General features: G+C 38.4%; 1 protein-coding gene across 2 annotated transcripts in view; it reads right to left on the reverse strand.

Annotated features, from left to right (window-relative positions):
* The window catches only part of lrba (LPS responsive beige-like anchor protein), an 875,634-nt gene that overhangs the window by 772,437 nt on the left and 84,576 nt on the right, over positions 1–18,621 (reverse strand). For both annotated transcript variants that reach the window (XM_043699606.1, XM_043699616.1), the window contains exons 13-15: positions 13,971–14,139; positions 11,031–11,110; positions 1,899–1,961 (exon numbers count right to left, since the gene is read on the reverse strand). In XM_043699606.1, coding sequence (XP_043555541.1) covers positions 1,899–1,961; positions 11,031–11,110; positions 13,971–14,139 — 312 coding nt within the window. The remainder of the gene's footprint in view (positions 1–1,898; positions 1,962–11,030; positions 11,111–13,970; positions 14,140–18,621) is intronic.

Below are 18,621 nucleotides of genomic sequence, written 5' to 3' on the forward strand. Positions count from 1 at the left end.
CGTTGTTGTGGTTCTGTTCGCCCGGCTGGAAGTTTTTGTTGCAAACGTTTCGTCCCCTGTCTAGGTGACATCATCAGTGCTTGGGAGCCTCCTGCGAAGCGCTTCTTTGATGTTTCCTCCGCTGTTTATAGTGGCTTGTCCCTGCCGCTTCCGGTTGTCAGTTTCAGCAGTCCGCTGTAGTATTTGGTATATTGGGTCCAGGTCGATGTGTTTGTTGATGGAGTTTGTGGATGAATGCCATGCCTCTAGCAACATGAATTCGACTGGGACAACACTGCTATCATAGGGCAAGCCAGACAGAGAACAGCCAGGGAATTCCTAGAGGCATGGCATTCATCCACAAACTCCATCAACAAACACATCGACCTGGACCCAATATACCAACCACTACAGCGGACAGCTGAAACTGACAACCGGAAGCGGCAGGGACAGACCACTGTAAACACTGGAGCAAACATCAAAGAAGCGCTTCGCAGGAGGCTCCCAAGCACTGATGATGTCGCCTAGCCAGGGGACGAAACGTTTGCAACAAAAACTTCCAGCTCGGCGAACAGAACCACAACAAAAATCTTGAACATTCTGGAGTTATAGAACAATGAATAAGGAATTGACTCTCTGCATTAGCACAAATTAACACTTCAGTAATTAATTAATTTGAAGAATAGCAATAACCACTGCTCAATTACTTATTAGCATTGTGACAAAATGCTGTGAACAAGGCAACATGTGACCATGAATCATTTACAAATATGGCACTACAATATTTCTCATGTGAGCATTACATATTGAAGCTCACCATGTGGACGGTCCAGAGGATCAACTTTACATTAGCTATTTCCAAACTGAAGGCTGCGGTTCATTGTAAAGTTAAATAGTTCCACAATCATCTTCTCGTTATCCTTACTTAAAATTCTAGGTGGACAATTCATATCTATGTTCCAGGAACAGTAGGCCATTCAGCCCCGCCAGCATGCTCCTCCATTCAATCACATAATGGTTGCTTTGGTTATAACTTCAAATCCACACTCCTACCTACCACTCATAACCTTTCATCATTTGATTTACTGTTGATTAACCTGCACTAAGACCTTAGCTGTTCCTACAAAAAAAATCTTTTGCACAGCAACACATATAATGATTCAGAATGCTTTTTCATTAATAATTTCACATTCTTTATTTTTCACTCAGTGAAATAAAATGTGTTATAACAAACTATTTCAACATGTGAAATACATGAAAACAACACATCATGACTAACATGCAGATTTTACACACCTCATTTAGTGCTACGATCAACATGAGTATATGTCAAAATAGAAAATTTAAATTACTGCTCAAGGAAATGCTTTGTTTAACAATGATAATTCTTAACAGCAAAGTTGACTATTCTCACTATTAGCTATAATATCATTCAGTACACTTGTGTACTATAATTATGCTCAGCAGAACGTGAGGACTGCAGATGCTGGAGATCAGAGCTGAAAATGTGTTGCTGGAAAAGCGCAGATCAGGCAGCATCCAAGGAGGAGGAGAATCGATATTTTGGGCATAAGCCCTTCTTCAGGAATGAGGAAGGTGTGCCAAGCAGACTAAGATAAAAGGTAGGTATGCTCAACAAAACAAGTATAAACACACCACTGTAACTGGCATAAGAACTAGTAAAGCAAAGATGCTCAAAGATGTCTTTGCAATACAAAATCTTAAATAAACAACCAATACAAAATGTCTTATGTCTTATTATACCTGAAGTAAATAATTAATCTTATGTACTTTACGTTTCAAAAAATTCATGTGTGCATTTGCTTTCAAGCTTAAAAATACATTTACATTAAAAATTAGAACAAAGTACATTTGGAAATACTTGACTGAGACTTATCTAAATTGTTGGTGGTACTTACCTCATGCATGGTGAGAAGGTAGTTAAGAATGCTCTGCAGTTCATCTTCCTTAACACCATGATCCTAAAAAAGGTAAAAATTAAATATTTCTAAATACTAATCGCAATAAACAAAATTTTTTTACTCAGATTAAGAACCACTGTCAAATTGCAGGACATTTGCCAAATTTAGCAGTGGTATTTGTGGGTTTTTTTTTTAAAAACTGTGGACAAAATGGTTACTGACAATTAATTATTCAAAATCACATTAGCAATTTCACTTAGTAGCTAGCCACCAAGCTCCTATCTGGCAATAAAGTAACAAATTCAGAAGTGAGCGGATAGTAGAGTACATTATAAATATGAAAACAACTGCCAAGATTTATTCACGAACCAAAGATACAATATATCAACTGCATTACAAAACTGTAACAGATAATTCAGATTAGATTCATTTTCATATTTGTCTCAAATTGTGTCATCCTAAAACTGACATAATAGGAGGCATTAGCCTTTAAAACTCCTTTTTTCCACTTTGTTTCATGAAGTGGGCATATAGGTGACATACACACAGCTAACTCAAATGAGCTTTTTACTTCAGTTATAAATTTCTGAATAGCTCATTTTGAAGATCAGCAGTGACATAGGGAAACGACAGCAGCTAAAACTTCTTGTGGTAATGAATGTTAATTAAGAAAACAGTGGAATAAGCCATCAGGAAAGCCATAAACATCATACTTCAATGGAAGCCCATATAAAAATCAAAGCCCAAATACCCACTGGGATTTTAATAATCAGGTATGAATAAAGGAATTGCACTGTATTCCCTCCTATAGTTTTACAAACACTGGACTTCATCCATTTTCAGCTGACCAACACTTAGACTTTAAAAGCCTTTATAGTTCTATGTCTACTGCATTAAATGCAAAGTTTGTGAGAAGATTTGTAGCTCGGGTGCTCGTTGTTGTGGTTCTGTTCGCCGAGCTGGGAATTTGTGTTGCAGATGTTTCGTCCTCTATCTAGGTGACATCCTCAGTGCTTGGGAGCCTCCTGTGAAGCGCTCCAGTGATGTTTCTTCCAGCATTTACAGCGGTTTGTCTCTGCCGTTTCCGGTTGTCAGTTCTAGCTGTCCGCTGCAATGGCCGGTATATTGGGTCCAGGTCGATGGGTTTGTTGATAGAATCTGTGGATGAGTGCCATGCCTCTAGGAATTCCCTGGCTGTTCTCTGTTTGGCTTGTCCTATAATAGTAGTGTTGTCCCAGTCGGGCTCATGTTGCTTGTCATCTGCGTGTGTGGCTACTAAGGATGGCTGGTCGTGTCGTTTTGTGGCTAGTTGGTGTTCATGGATATGGATCGTTAGCTGTCTTCCTGTTTGTCCTATGTAATACATAGGACATTACAGAAGAAACATTACAGAAGAAACATTACAGAAGCGCTTCACAGGAGGCTCCCAAGCACTGAGGATGTCACCTAGACAGGGGATGAAAGGTCTGCAGCATTAAATGCACTACCTTCAATTAGCCGTTTCAGCAGTCTGAGACAAGCTATTTGCTCATTGCACCATCATTACGGTACCTTCTGAAAGCTATTTAGCACATTCCTTATTATTGAATTATTTCTTATCTTAAAGTTCAGGCATTTTTTACATGACTATAGAATACTTTGTTATAATTTTATATTATTTGGCATTTCCCCTTCATTGTTCAGCTTTGCCTTTCAAGCAATATTAATACTTCCCTAAACATCATATTTATTTTTGACATCACTTCTACTATTTTTATACTTTTTAATATACTTTTTCTTCCAGATTCAATCTCACCCCTTTATCCATCTTTGGTGTTTCATTTTTCATTAGTTTGTCTTTTTATGGACAATTCTCTCACCTGAACTCTGTTAATCATTCTTAAGAATTGCCTTCTTGTTATACTACTTAGTCTATATTTTTCTCCAGTTCGATCCCTTAATCTCCATCCTCAGTTCCTCACATTAAACTCACTTTTGTCAGATAAAGAGTATTGTAATGAATACCACACTCCATATTCCGGTCAAGACTCAGGCATCTCTTTCTGGTACATTGAAAAATGCACTTGTGCCCTTTTCTGCTCTTCCCCAGAACTGGAAAAGTTCAGATCGCTGTTCCCAATTTCTACCCATCGGTCACCTTCACATGGTCTGTTTCAGACTCTTTTTTCTCTTTAAGGTTTTCTCTCTTTTCATTTCTAGGGATTTCTTACGAGCAGCCAATTGACTCAAAGTTAACTTTATTATGCTTTCTAACACTGCTTCATTAGATTCCATTCTCCCAGTTTCTTCACCTCCATCACATTTGTTCTCAAAAATGCAAATTTCCATATCAGTACAATTGCTAAGTCTTCATTTTCCTCAACTGAAGATTCCTTCCCACTTGTTAACTGGGTCTTTGACAATGTGTGTTCCATCTCAATGTGTGTTGGTCTTACCCCATCCCTTCACTATAAGAGCAACAATAAGATTCTCTTTGCCCTCATCATCCCTCAAACCCATCGGTCTTCGTATTCATTATCGAAGTTAAACTAGCACAGGCGGCTATTAGCTCAGCAAAGAAAGCCAACTGTCTGTGGAACAATCCAATCAGTACCAAGCCTCCGTTCTATCATAGCCATGTAAGCACATTTCCCTCGTGCCAATCCCACTGACTTTTCCCAATCATTCAGCATCTGCTTCCACTTCACACAAAGCCTGCAAAGTCCAGGTCATTAGTACTTGCTGCTTTAAAAAACTTCTTCCTCACATCCTCTGTGTAGCTCTTATTCAATGCCTTGCATCTCTATCAGATCTCTCTCAAACTCCTTCGCTGCAAGGAGAACATTTCCATCCTCCCCAACATAATCTTGTAGCTAGAATCACTCATTCCTGGAACCATTCTGGAAAATCTCCTCTTACTCTCTCAAGGACGATCACAGTTTCTGAAATGTGATGACCCAAATTGAAAACAATCTTCTGGTTCGGGCATTACCAGAGCTTTATACAGGCACAGAATAATGTCCGTGATATGGTACTCAACACGTCTATTTACAAAACCCAAGGTTCCTTAACCTTTACTATACATTGTTGAAAGTAGCTGGACATGCAGACCATCTATACGAATGAACCCATGCATCCTCTGTCCATGCATCCTCCACCATCTCCTACATAATGTTACCATCTGACACATCTACCACTCCCTGCACCTTTCAGGATGTTAAGCAGACCACTCCATCCACAACATTCTCATCCATTCCTCAATTATCCTAATGTTACTTCCCTTCCTATGGCACCTTTGCATAAAAGATCAGATACAACATCTGCCTTTTCACTTTTTTCTCCTCACCATAAAAGGCCACAAATACCTTCGGCGAAACAGAAAAAGCACAGGTAAAGCAAGGTTTCATCCAATCACTTTTGTTTGGAGTCATAGATAATGACAGCAAATTGAGTACATTATAATTGCTGCTCAATGTGGTCTACTGTACATGGAAGGCAGCCACTTCAAATAACAAGCATGTCTCCAGAGCTTCTGCTGACCTGCCATTTTAATTCTCCACCATGCTCTCATGCCAACTCGACTCACTGAAGAGTTCCAATGAAGCATAACACAAGCTCGAGAAATGGACCAAATCGTTTGCTGAGGCACTTAACAACACTTAGGTTCAGCAATTCCAGATCTTAATCTTGGCCCCCATTTTATTTTCTTTGTCATCACGTTACAACCTTACCGTCCTTATCCTTGCCACTGAAGGCATTGTTTTCACAAAGATACATTGTTAGCAGATTAAGAGTTGGGTCTGAACAAAACTTGACACTTGACAGTATTGCCCAAGGAAGAATCGATTAGTTTTCTGAACAAAATATGGATCTGGATCCTGCATTTTTTTTTAAAAGAATCCATGAACAGTAGGAGATAAAATGAATTTGCCTTCATTTTTATTTTATTTTTAATGTTATACATTGCCTCCATTACTGTCACAGCTGTCAAAATATGAGCAGAGGTTTCAGAACAGGTTTAAGGATGTGGATTGACCTGAAACATTCTTCCTGATCTGGAAGCTCTTAAAAAGACTTTTCAAATCTTTACAATTACAGACAGACAGAACCAGCCAGAGAAAAGTCTCAAGAAATCATTTTGTGATTGTAATAACACAGTGTGGCACTTTTACGTGCTCTAGTGAGTGTCTTCTTCACTTATTTCTTCTCTGATTCTGCTTTTGGATAGCAATTTTTTACCATTGTTATTTACATCTGTCTTGTCAGACTTTTATTTTCTTTGCTTGTTCCACTCCAACCTCTTTGGCCTTGCTCCAATCTTTCTGTCACTTCCCATTTGTACTTTTTCCAACCCTTCATATTCACTTGTTTCAAACTTTTCTGATGATAGGTTAACTCTATTCAATTCAACTCCCCAAATAAAAAGAAATTCACACAATAACCAAGCATTTTCTATTTTTATTCCAGACTTCCAATTTCCATAGTATCTTACTTTTGTTTCATTCCCTCAGTTAGCTTTTTACCCCCAATTTATTAGAGTCATATAGAGATGTACAGCACGGAAACAGAACCTTCAGTCCAACTCATCCATGCCGACCAGATATCCCAACCAAATCTAGCCCCACCTAAATGAACCCGGCCAATATCCCTCCAAACCCTTCCTAATCATATACCCAGATGCCGTTTAAATGTTGCAATTCTACTAGCCTCCACCACTTCCTCTGGCAGCTCATTCCACACACGCACCACCTTGTGTGTGAGAAAGTTGCCCCTTAGGTCTCTTTTATATCTTTCCCCTCTCACCCTAAACCTATGCCCTCTAGTTCTGGACTCCCCCACCCCAGGGAGAAGACCTTGTCTATTTATCCTATCCATGCCCCTCATGATTTTATAAAGCTCGATAATGTCACCCCTCAGCCTCTGACGATCTAGGGAAAACAGCCCCAGCCTGTTCAGCTTCTCCCTCTAGCTCAAATCCTCCAACCTTGGCAACATCCTTGTAAATCTTTTCTGAACCCTTTCAAATTTCACAATATCTTTCCGATAGGAAGGAGACCAGAATTGCATGCAATATTCCAACACTGGCCTAACGAAGGTCCTGTATAACCATAACATGACCTCCCAACTCCTGTACTCAATACTCTAACTTTGGAGTCATCTGCAAACATATTAACTGTACCTCTTATGCTTACATCCAAATCATTTATATAAATGACAAAAAATAGAGGACCCAGCACCAATCCTCGTGGCACTCCAATGGTCACAGGCCTCCAGTCTGAAAAACAACCCTCCACCACCACCCTCTGTCTTCTACCTTTGAGCCAGTTCTGTATCCAATCGGCTAGTTCTCCCTGTATTGCGTGAAATCTTGCTAGTCAGTCTCCCATGGGGAACCTTGTCAAATACCTTACTGAAGTCCATATAGATCACATCTACCATTCTGCCCTCATCAATCCTCTTTGTTACTTCTTCATAAAATTCAATCAAGTTTGTGAGACATGATTTCCCACACATAAAGCCATGTTGACTATCCTTAATCAGTCAATGCCTTTCCAAATATATGTACATCCTGTCTCTCAGGATTCCCTCCAACAACTTGCCCACCACAGACGTCAGGCTCACTGATCTATAGTTCCCTGGTTTGTCCTTAAACAGTGGCACCACGTTTGCCAACCTCCAGTCTTCCGGCACCTCACCTGTGACTATCAATGATACAAATATCTCAGCAAGAGGCCCAGCAAGTTTTAGGGCCCACCTGATCAGGTCCTGGGGATTTATCCACTTTTAAGTGTTGCAAGATATCCAGCACTTCCTCCTCTGTAATATGGACATTTTTCAAGATGTCACCATCTATTTCCCTACATTCCATGTCCTTTTCCATGTCCTTTTCCACAGTAAATACTGATGCAAAATACTCATTTTCTACAGTTCCACACAAAGGCCGCCTTGCTGATCTTTGAGGGGCCCTATTCTCTCCCTAGTTACCCTTGTATCCTTAATGTATTTGTAAAATCCCTGTGGATGCTCCTAAACCCTATTTGCCAAAGCTATCCCATGTCCCCTTTTTGCCCTCCTGATTTCCCTCTTAAGATTACTCCTACTGCCTTTATACTCTAAGGATTCACTCAATCTATCCTGTCTATACCTGACATATGCTTCCTTCTTTTTCTTAACCAAACCCTCAATTTCTTTAGTCATCCAGTATTCCCTAGACCTACCAGCCTTTCCTTTCACCCTGATAGGAATATATTTTCTCTGGATTCTTGTTCTCATTTCTGAAGGCTTCCCATTTTCCAGCCGTCCCTTTATCCGCAAACATCTGCCCCAAATCAGCTATTTAAAAGGTCTTGCCTAATACTGTCGAAATTGGCCTTTCTCCAATTTAGAACTTCAACTTTTAGATCTGGTCTATCCTTTTCCATCACTATTTTAAATCTAATAGAATTATGGTCGCTGACCCCAAAGTGCTCCCCCACTGACACCTCAGTCACCTGCCCTGCCTTATTTCCCCAAAAGTAGGTCAAGTTTTACACCTTCTCTATAAGGTACGCCCACATACCAAATCAGAAAATCTTCTTGTACACACTTAACAAATTCCTCTCCATCTAAACCGTTAATACTATGGTAGTCCCAGTCTATGTTTGGAAAGTTATAATCCCCTACCGTAACCACCCTATTTTTCTTACAGATAGTTGAGATCTCCTTACAAGTTTGTTTCTCAATTTCCCTCTGACTATTAGGGGGTCTGACAATACAATCCCAATAAAGGTGATCATCCCTTTCCAATGTCTCAGTTCCACCCAAATAACTTCCCTGGATGTATTTCCGGGAATATCCTCCCTCAATACAGCTGCAATGCTATCCCTTATTAAAAACACTACTCCCCCTCCTCCCTTGCCTCACTTTCTAACCTTCCTGCAGCATTTGTATCCTGGAACATTAAGCTGCCAGTCCTGTCCATCCCTGAGATATCTTTCTGTAATTGCTAGGATATCTCAGTCCCATTTTCTTCACCATGCCGGAGTTCATCTGCCTTCCCTGTTCAGCTCCTTGCATTGAAATAAGTGCAGTTTAATTTATTAGTCCTACCTTGTCCCTGCCTGCCCTGACTGTTTGACTCGCTTCTGTTCTCAACTGTACCAGTCTCAGATTGAAACCTTTCCTCACTATTACTACTCGAGGACATCCTTTTTAAATTCCTGCCTAAGTCTCTGTAATCTGCCTTCAGAATCTCAACATTTTCCCTTCCTATGTCGTTGGTTCCAATGTGGACAATGACCTCCTGCTAGCCCCTCTCCCCCTTGAGAACATTCTGCACCTTCTCGGAGACATCCTTGATCCTGGCATGAGGGAAGCAACACATCATTCTGATTTTTCGCTGCTGGCCACAGAAACATCTGTCTGTATCTCGGACGAGAGAACCCCCTAACACAATTGATCATTTGGAACCTGACCTAACCCGTTATTGCATTAGAGCCAGTCTCAATACCAGAAACTTGACTGTTTGTGCTACAGTCCCCTGTGAATCGATCAACCCAAACATTTTCCAAAACAGCATACTTGTTTGAAATGGGGATAGCCACAGAAGACTCCTGCATTAACTGCCTACCTCCCTTACCTTTCCTGAAGTTAACCCATCTATGACTTTTCCCCCTTCCTATAACTGCCATCCATTACATACCATTGCTGTTGCAAATTCACCACTGCCTCTAAATGTCTCTCCAACCAATCCATTCGATCTAATAGAATTCTCAACCAACAGCATTCATTGCAGATATAATCCACAGTAACCCCATAAACTCTCTTTCAACTCCCACATCTGACAAGCAGCACATATCACTTTACGAAAGGCCATTTTTGCTCCTTCACAATCTACAAAAACCCAGAAAAACAACACCTCATTCCTCTACAAAACGCTGCTCCAGGTTAAATTAATAGTTTAAGGTTAATCAAGAGACATATCTCAAAAAACATATAATCAAGAAAGAACCCACTCTACTCACTACTGCAGACTTTCTGCAGGCCACACTTAAAACTATTCATATATCTGATTCTGTGCTGTGATTTCACCCAAACAGTTCCTCCAAGATCAGTTGTGAATTTCACTGTTTGTTAACTTACTTAAGTCATTCTGCTCTATATCAGCTTCAATTATTACTTCGTTGTGATAACTACTCCCTACACACATTTCTCCATTTTAGTATCATCTGCCTCAGGTCACTTCGCATTACAACATCTAACTTCTTGTCTGGAGTAATATCCTGACAGTGCAAGTCCATTAATCAAATTACAACTTCCTTCCTCAAAAAAGAAAGGGAAATATCAATCTTCAAGATAACATACTTTATATACAAAAACCTTCCACCCACACCTGCGCTAAATGGAAAAAGGTCATCATGGTGAAGAATACTGCAAGACAATATCAGATGCAATGAATACTGATTACAAAAGCAGTTGGTTATGTTGGAGCTGAACAGCATTTTAGTTAGACCACAGCGAATATATTGTTTGCAGTTCTGGTCATGCAATATAGGAAGGATATGATTTCATTGGAGGGGGTGCAGAGGGGATTTACCAGAAAGTTATCTGGGATGTAGCATGTTAGCTATAAAGACAGGCTGAATATGCTTGGATTGTTTTCTTGAGAACAGAGAAGGCTGAGAGGGGCCTAGTTTGACACACAGGAGATTATGAGGAACATGGACAGGATGGATAGTAATCAGCTGTTCCCTTTAGTTGGACTGTCAGTAACAAGAGGGCATAATTTTAAGGTGAAAGGTGGAAGGTTTAGAGGGGATTGGAGGAAAATCATTTCACCCACAGGGTGACAGGATTCTGGAACACACTGCTTGGCAGAGTTGTTTAGACGAGAAATCTCTCAACCTTTAACAAACACCTAGACAAGCACTTGAAATGTCAAATCTGGAAAGGCTTGTAGATTTAGTATAGCTTTGTCAGTGCAGACTTGACGAACTAAAATGACTTTTCTGTGTATGAATCAATCTTACATAATTTCTTGAAATTTAATAAAGACTCAAAAGAAAAGTACATCTTCCAAAGGAAGTACAAGTAACTACATGACAAGATTTACATACAGAACCATTTTTCATGGCAAGTATGGCATAACATTTTTACATTTCTGATTCTCACCTTCATTATCAATTGTTTCACAAACAATAGTAAAAGAGCCCGTAAGGAGAGGATCTCTTTTTGGTTTGGCCTGAGCCCATCTGGGAAGGGAAAAGCAATATCGTAAGATTACATTCAAGCACTTTTTAAAAAATAATGACCAATGTTGATGAAGCTTCCTCAGAAAATCACACAAAAAAAGTTAGAATAAGCATCATTCCTCACTGGGATGCTGCACTGGAAATCAATTCTCAAAGACATCTCGAGAGTTAAAAATGTTTATCAGAGTACACAAAGTCCATCATTTATGTGTCAGGTAAATCCAAACTAATCTAGGCAAGAGTGACCATAACACAAAATGAATTGTATACTCAGTTTGAGGAGTGAGAAAGTTGACTCTAAAACTAATATCCTGTACTTAAATAACAACAATTACAAAGGTGTAAAGTCAAAGTTAACTACAGAGGATTGGGAAAAAAAATAAAATGTAAAATGGTAGAGAACAAATTTTGGACATTTATAGAATTATTTCATAACTCTGAACAAATATATATCCAAGAAAGGTGAACCATCAAATGGCAAAGGAAATTAAGGATGATACCAGATTGAAAGAAAATGCATGCAATGCTATGAAGATCAATCGCAGAACACAGTACTAGGAAAACTTAAGAACTCAGCAAAGGATGACAAAAAGACTTAAAGAAGGGAGAAATTATATTATGTAAGCAAAGTAACGTGAAATATAAAAACAGGCAGCAATGACCTTCACAAAACTATAAAAAGGAAGAGAGTTACTAAAGAAAATGTTGGTCCCTTAGATGAGGAGACTGGGGAATTAATAATTGGAAATGGCAATACTTTCAATAAATCATTTTGCATCTGACTTCATGCAAATATTTTGCATCTGATTCGTGGAAAACAACATTTAAAAATAGCAAGTTAGGAATTATAGAAAATTGATAAAAGAAACAGAGTGACTTAAAACAAACAAGAAAAGTATAGGGAAACTAACAGGACTAATAGCTATCACGTCCGCTGGACCCAATGGCCTGCTGTTTAGAGCCTTAAAATAAGTGACTGGAGAGATAATGGATGCATTAACTGCCATTTGCAAAATGTGAAATATACTGAATTGCCTGAAGTCTAACACCTCTATTCAAGAAAGCAGAGAGACAGAAAGCAGGAAACTTTAGCCTATCACTGGGACATGTTGGAATCTGTTATTAAGCAAGTAGCAGCAGAAATTAACACAATCAGACAACTTCAAAATATTCCTTTTGCCAATGGAAAATCGCACTGGATAACTTTATTAAACTTCTTTCAAAATGTAACTAGAGGAAGTCATTAAAGGGGAACTCATTGATGTAATAAATTTGGATAGCCAATGGCATTCAATAAGATGCCACTTCACTACAGAAGAGAAGAATTCTGTGTGTTGGAAGATAATATATTAACATGAAGAGAGGATTGGCTACTAGGAAACAGAGGATCAGAGCAAAAGGTTTCTTTTCAGGTTGGCTAAATGTCATTAGACAAATACCACAGGAAGCTCAACTAGCTACAGTCTATGTCAATGACTTTAAGGAACAAAGTGTATTGTATTGTACCCATCATTAAAACAGCATCTCCGATTGCCACTTCTCCCTTACTTCTCTTTTTTTTGTTGTGTCATTTTTCTTTAATAGCTTAACCAGTCCACTGGATTACAATAAAACAAAGAACTGCAAATGCTGGAAATCTGACAAAAACAAAAATTGCTGAAGAAACACAGGAGGTCTGGCAGCATCTGTGGAGTTAACTATTTGAATCCCATGACACTTCCTCAGAACTGATAGTAGCTAGCAAAAATTGGTGTATACGCTGGAAGAACAACCTCAGGCTCCCCAACCTAACTTTGAAGCTAAACTGCCTCATCACTGAAACCTTTCTGCAAATCTTCTGTGAACCCTTTCACAACTGTTCTCGAGTTCACTAACAAAACATGACACTGTTGTTGTGGCCTAACCAGAGTCTTATAAAAAGTTCTCCATAAAATATCTGCTATTGTATTCAATACCTCTATTTATGAAGCCCAAGGTTTCAAATGCTTTGCAAACCACCTTTTTAATAACTTTCAACGATGTATGTCAATGTACCTTCAGGTCCCTCCTGGTCTCTGCACACTTTAGAAACATGTGGCTTAGTCTAAATTGCCTCTATCCTTTCTACCAAATTGTACTACCTCACATTTCTGTTTTAAATTCTATCTGCTGCTCGTCTGTCATCCTGTTGGCCTAGGTCCTGTTGAAACTGACTTTCTAGTTCATGTTATGTTACAGTCAATACTTCCTACAGTTAACAGTTCAGGCCAATTTACAGTCATCGATGTTTCATTCCTTCAATGCTGTCTTATATTAAAAACTTATCTCGTGACTTTTTCTCCATTACAGATCTGATATATGTGTAAAATCAATCATTTGACGATGAAACGCTTTACATGCAGTTCTTACTGAAGCTAATGCTTATGCACAGTTATGTTCAGAAATAGTCTGGATTGAGTCTTTGGGCCATCAGTTCAGATATCACTGCATATAACAACAAATTACAGCTTCTAACTCAAATAGTTTTCACACCCACAAGATCGCCTCTTATGCTCCTTTCTTCACATTTCAATTCTGTCCAGACTTACTATACCTTTTGCAAAAGTAATATTTCTCAATATATTAGAAACCTTTTAAAAGAAAATATCTGCTACAACTCCCAAAAAAGATTTCTTTCTTTTTACGGTGCTATAAATTTCTGGTTGCACCTGCTCTGAAGTGACTTCATGTATCAGCATCTTCAGTGATGCCAAATCAGACAAAAATGGTTGCCTCAGATGCAACATATTTCATTATTTATGAGCTACAACTGGAGTTGCAGAACAAAATAAGCAACACAATCTAATGTTTTATTTCATTAATCACTTCAAGGTTTGCTTACCCAGGCCTTTGGGAACAACTCCACTGCGATCCTGAGGATTCACTACCCAATAATAGTATTTAAGGGTGTGCATTATCTGCAGCACAGTACCAACTCGTCGTACTGCATTGTAAATGGTGGCTGTACTGATAAACTCGGTGGACAAGTAGGTGTAGAGCTGCAACTGAACCTGTTTTGAAGTGAAGAAAATAAATCACAGATTTGTACCAATATCAAACAATTAAGATTCTGCAGTCAAGACCTGAACAACCAAGTAAAAACCTCTGCATTCAGTTACAAATCAAATACAAATCTTCATATTGCAATTCCTTTCAATTAACATTTGAGAATTGAAATGCCTTAAGGAGTTCACAACGACAAAGACAGACACCAGTTCAGGGAAAAATTAGTTCCCAAAAACTGAACTATAAACATTTCTTATTGTTTTTACTTTGGTTTGGTTTATGAAACTTTAAAAAATATCACACCCATATTGGAACTATGAATTTCTCTTCTTGAAACTATAACCCTGAAGGCTATTTTTGTGAAATCTGGCAACTGTTCAATTCCAATTATTCACTGGCCTCTAATATTTTGATTATTGCAACATCCAAGTCTGCAATTCAAAATCATCAACATCAATATTTAGCTAACTTCATCATAATGCAATTAATAGTCCATTACAATAAAGCAGGTCAGACAGAAAATTGCAGAATATTTAAACATGGATTCCATAAGTTGCTGTCTGAGATGCCCTTGACACAGGGTGTCCTTTACAATCCTTGCAGACTAATTGAGCTAAAATCAACTGAATGGTATGAACTTGGTTTTCTTACTAGTGACTCTAAAATTGCCAGAAAACATTCAGACTAGTGCATTCAAGAGCCAAGTTAAAAAAAGCATTGCTCTTTCATCAGTTAACTGGTGGGGCAGGATCATAAGACATAGAATTTATAGCAAAAAGATCATCATGTCATGCAATTAATATATTGATCACACCTAGATTGCTGTTTAAGACTTAACAGTAATCTAGGTGTGTTCAATATATCATATCAGGTGCATGACACTATGGTCTTTTGCCATAAATTGTGTCTTATTACCCTACCCTACTAGTTACCTGATAAAGGAGCAGCGGTCCGAAAGCTAGTACTTGCAAGTAAGCCTGCTGGACTACAACCTGGTGTTGTGTGATTTTTAACTTTGTCCACCCCAGTCCAACACCAGCACCTCCACTTCAAGAACCTCTATGGTTCTGAAAATTCAATTCCAAATGTGTTAAGTCTTGGTTTCCTCAGAAGCGAAGTAATGCTTGCATTTTTATTTGAAAAAAACGAATGTTTAACTTATCTTCTGTTTTTTATTTCTTTCATAATCCCATCTTTCTTTAGACTGCTCTTTATATTATTTAAATTGAATTGAGGCTCGGCCACATACTTCCTCGTTCTGTAGATCCCACAATGACACACAGAGAACATCACACTAGTTCAGAATACAGTATGGCTATACTCAAAGTCTGGGGTCAGCTGTCAATGGGTCACAAATCAGAGCCATGATTCTTGATAAAAAAAATCATGTTGGCAGGATCAGAGTACTATCCTCTAACTTTAATAAGTTTTCATATGCAAGTTGAGATAAGAATTATAAAAATTAATAGTGGAAAAAATTATAAAATAGGAGAACAAAACATATCAAGAGGACATTAACAGTCTCACAATATTCCAAGTTAAAAGCTTTTGCTTAAAAGCCTGAAATGACAATGATCAGTTTCCAGATTTTATCGTAAAAGGGGTAAACAAACAGGTTATCACCATGCTTTTGCCTATAACAAGCTCTTAATCTCACTTTGAGTTGAGTTAGCAGAAAGAGACAGTTCCTTCAATGGAAGAAGGAGTTTATCAACTGCAACAGATATTGCATTAAGGATTTCCATTAACATGGCTGTTTCTCTTGGACAATTGAAATGTATCAGTTCAAAAGCTAGAAAGACCTGAGAATATGTTCTGTCAGTTTTGCTAGTCAGAGAAAATTGTATGCTTAAGAAAATCTGCTTTACTGGAATTTAGTAGTAACTGGAATTTTATAGTCAATCATTTGACCAAAATCCGACCACCATTTTCATCTTGATAACATTCCCTCGTGGCTCAAGTCAATGATTCAGTCCTTAACACATCATTGACTTAGTAGTTCACACCCATGAAGACAGGAAAGAAATCACAAATACACTTGTGCCCAAGTTAGATAGAGGAAAGAAAATCAGATTATGTGCTCTTTCAGCACTTCCAAAAGGAGTAACTTGACAACAATGCTTTGTGTGCATTTAGTGAAGATGACATTATGAGCAGAATAGCCTACTGTTGCTGAGTTATGTTTAATAACTGAGAAATGAGATTGTTTCAGAGGGTGAAGGATCAATGCTTAAGAAAATAAGAACTTAAAACGAGCAGGAGCAACCTACATTTTCCCTTAAGTTGTCCTGACACCCTGTACGATAGGGCTAATGTTGATCTCATCTTCACTTTCCCAGTAGGTTCCAATATCCCTGCATTCCCTTCAAATCCAAATTTACTTGCCTCAGCTCAAATATACCTTGCCTCTGAGCTCCTATGAACTTCCAGGGTGCAGAATTCTAAAGATTTACACACACCAAATCTTTGCATCTCATTCCCAATAGCAAATGCTGACCTCAATCTGTTGTTCTACAGTTTTAAACCTGGGAAAGTAGCTTCTAAGAATATATACTGACGTCTCTAAAATTTTATATTTCTGTAATATCACCACTCATTCTTCAAAATCCAAAGTACTGACCTATTCTACTCAGTTCTTCACCATAAAGCAAATCACACTCCATAGGAATCAATCCTGGTTGCGCTCCTCGCAAAGCAAATGTAACCTGAAATAACTCCAGAGGTTGGCATCCAGTCACCAATTCACCCATTATTTACACGTGGAAAGTCCTTGACACTGATCCAGCTCAGTGAACAGGATGTCTGACACTGATGTTCTTACCGATCAGTCAGGGCTCCCTGATTGGACAGGATTATCAGCCCCAATCAGGGAACTCATATCCCATGAGGTTTACCTGGGTGACCTTGTTACAATCACTACATATAACCCTCTTTAGCTTTTGAAATCTAAACTGTTCACAGTACTCAGTGTGGTCTTACACCAGAGCTCTGTATACAAATGCAGTAAGGGTCCTTTACTTTTATAATCCAATGCTTTACATGCCACTTGCCCTCCTATATGCCTGCTGTCATGTGCTTCATTAACAAGGATACTCAAATCCTTCTAGACTCAAAATTTCAGTTTATTGCTCCAAGGCGGCATTTTGTTTAAGCTCTTCAGCTTATATTTATAAGAACATTCACAAGAAAATCAAGGTAATATTATACTATAGGAGAAGAGTGTTGATTTGATTGGCAACAGAATTCTTACTCAAGTGGCACTGCCATGGAGAATGCACCAGTTAGCTAATGGCTGTCACTTAACTGCTAAGCTTTGTTTAAACCAGACGGTTTGATTCTGATTGGTTTACCCTAAGAAAAGAACCAGAGAATGTGACATTGTCTATTTTGTAAGGTTGTCAATCAATCATCACTTTCTTTCCATATTGTATAAATTGTTATGCCCCTTTGCATTGGTAGTCTTGCCAATATCCTGCTGAGTATAAGGTGAAAAGCTTCAACAGATGCATTTTTTGAAACAACACAAGTTCTTTGCTTCAATAGCTTCTCTCAGTTTAAAAAATAATCTCCTTTCCTCATGCATCTTCTGAAATGAACGACCTTACTATGTCCTTCTGGGCCACTCACTTAATCTGCCCATACCCTTCACAGACTTTGCGTTCTGAATGTACTTCCCTATTTGGTTTTGATTTTCCAGCAATCTTGAATACAATAACATAGATTACAGGTAGCTGAGGCCTCATATCATAAAATTGTAACCTTGCAATTCACCAGGACATTTCAGAATCCAATAAATTTTAGATGACTATTAAGAATGCTTTCACTTTTGGCTCTTTTGGAAAACCATGGTAATAGTCATCAAGTTAAAGAGATTTGTTGTCTTCATTTCTCCAGTTCGGAACTTTTAGTCATAGTAATCAATCAAGTTTATCACTCATTAGATTCTTAGTTTTCTACTACTTCTGTTTTGTATCATCTTCTACGATTTAGGCAAACATGAACAGATAAAGAAATTTCTTCTCAATAAACTGATACTTGGAATTGCCTTGTCCAGTTAGCAGTGACAGCCAGTCACTATATATGTTCAAGCCAAGTAGGACAAGTGAATGGTATGGTGGCAGAGGCATAAACAGGGAATTAGAGTTAAGGACATAGTCAGGTCAACTACTAGCTTCTTGACCAGGCATATGAGGAAGAATAACTTCAACCTGTTCCAATTTCTAATATTTTAAGGTAAATACAAGCATATCACCCCAAAACTGTTGACTCTCTATGCCTCCCTCATAGCCCTGAACTCCCTTGCCAATCAAAAATATACTCAACGCAGCTGAGTTTAAAAGTTGTTTTCATTTAGTAATATACCCAATTTAAATTATGCACAACTTAATTTGACTCATTTGGTCAAAACATCAAAATGAATCCAGTTCAAATCATACACAGAAACTAGGGATTATTTCTGCTACAAACCTGTAGAAGAGGAAACTATA

Source organism: Chiloscyllium plagiosum, chromosome 1 (genome assembly GCF_004010195.1).
Source record: "Chiloscyllium plagiosum isolate BGI_BamShark_2017 chromosome 1, ASM401019v2, whole genome shotgun sequence".
Taxonomy (NCBI): Eukaryota; Metazoa; Chordata; class Chondrichthyes; order Orectolobiformes; family Hemiscylliidae; genus Chiloscyllium; species Chiloscyllium plagiosum.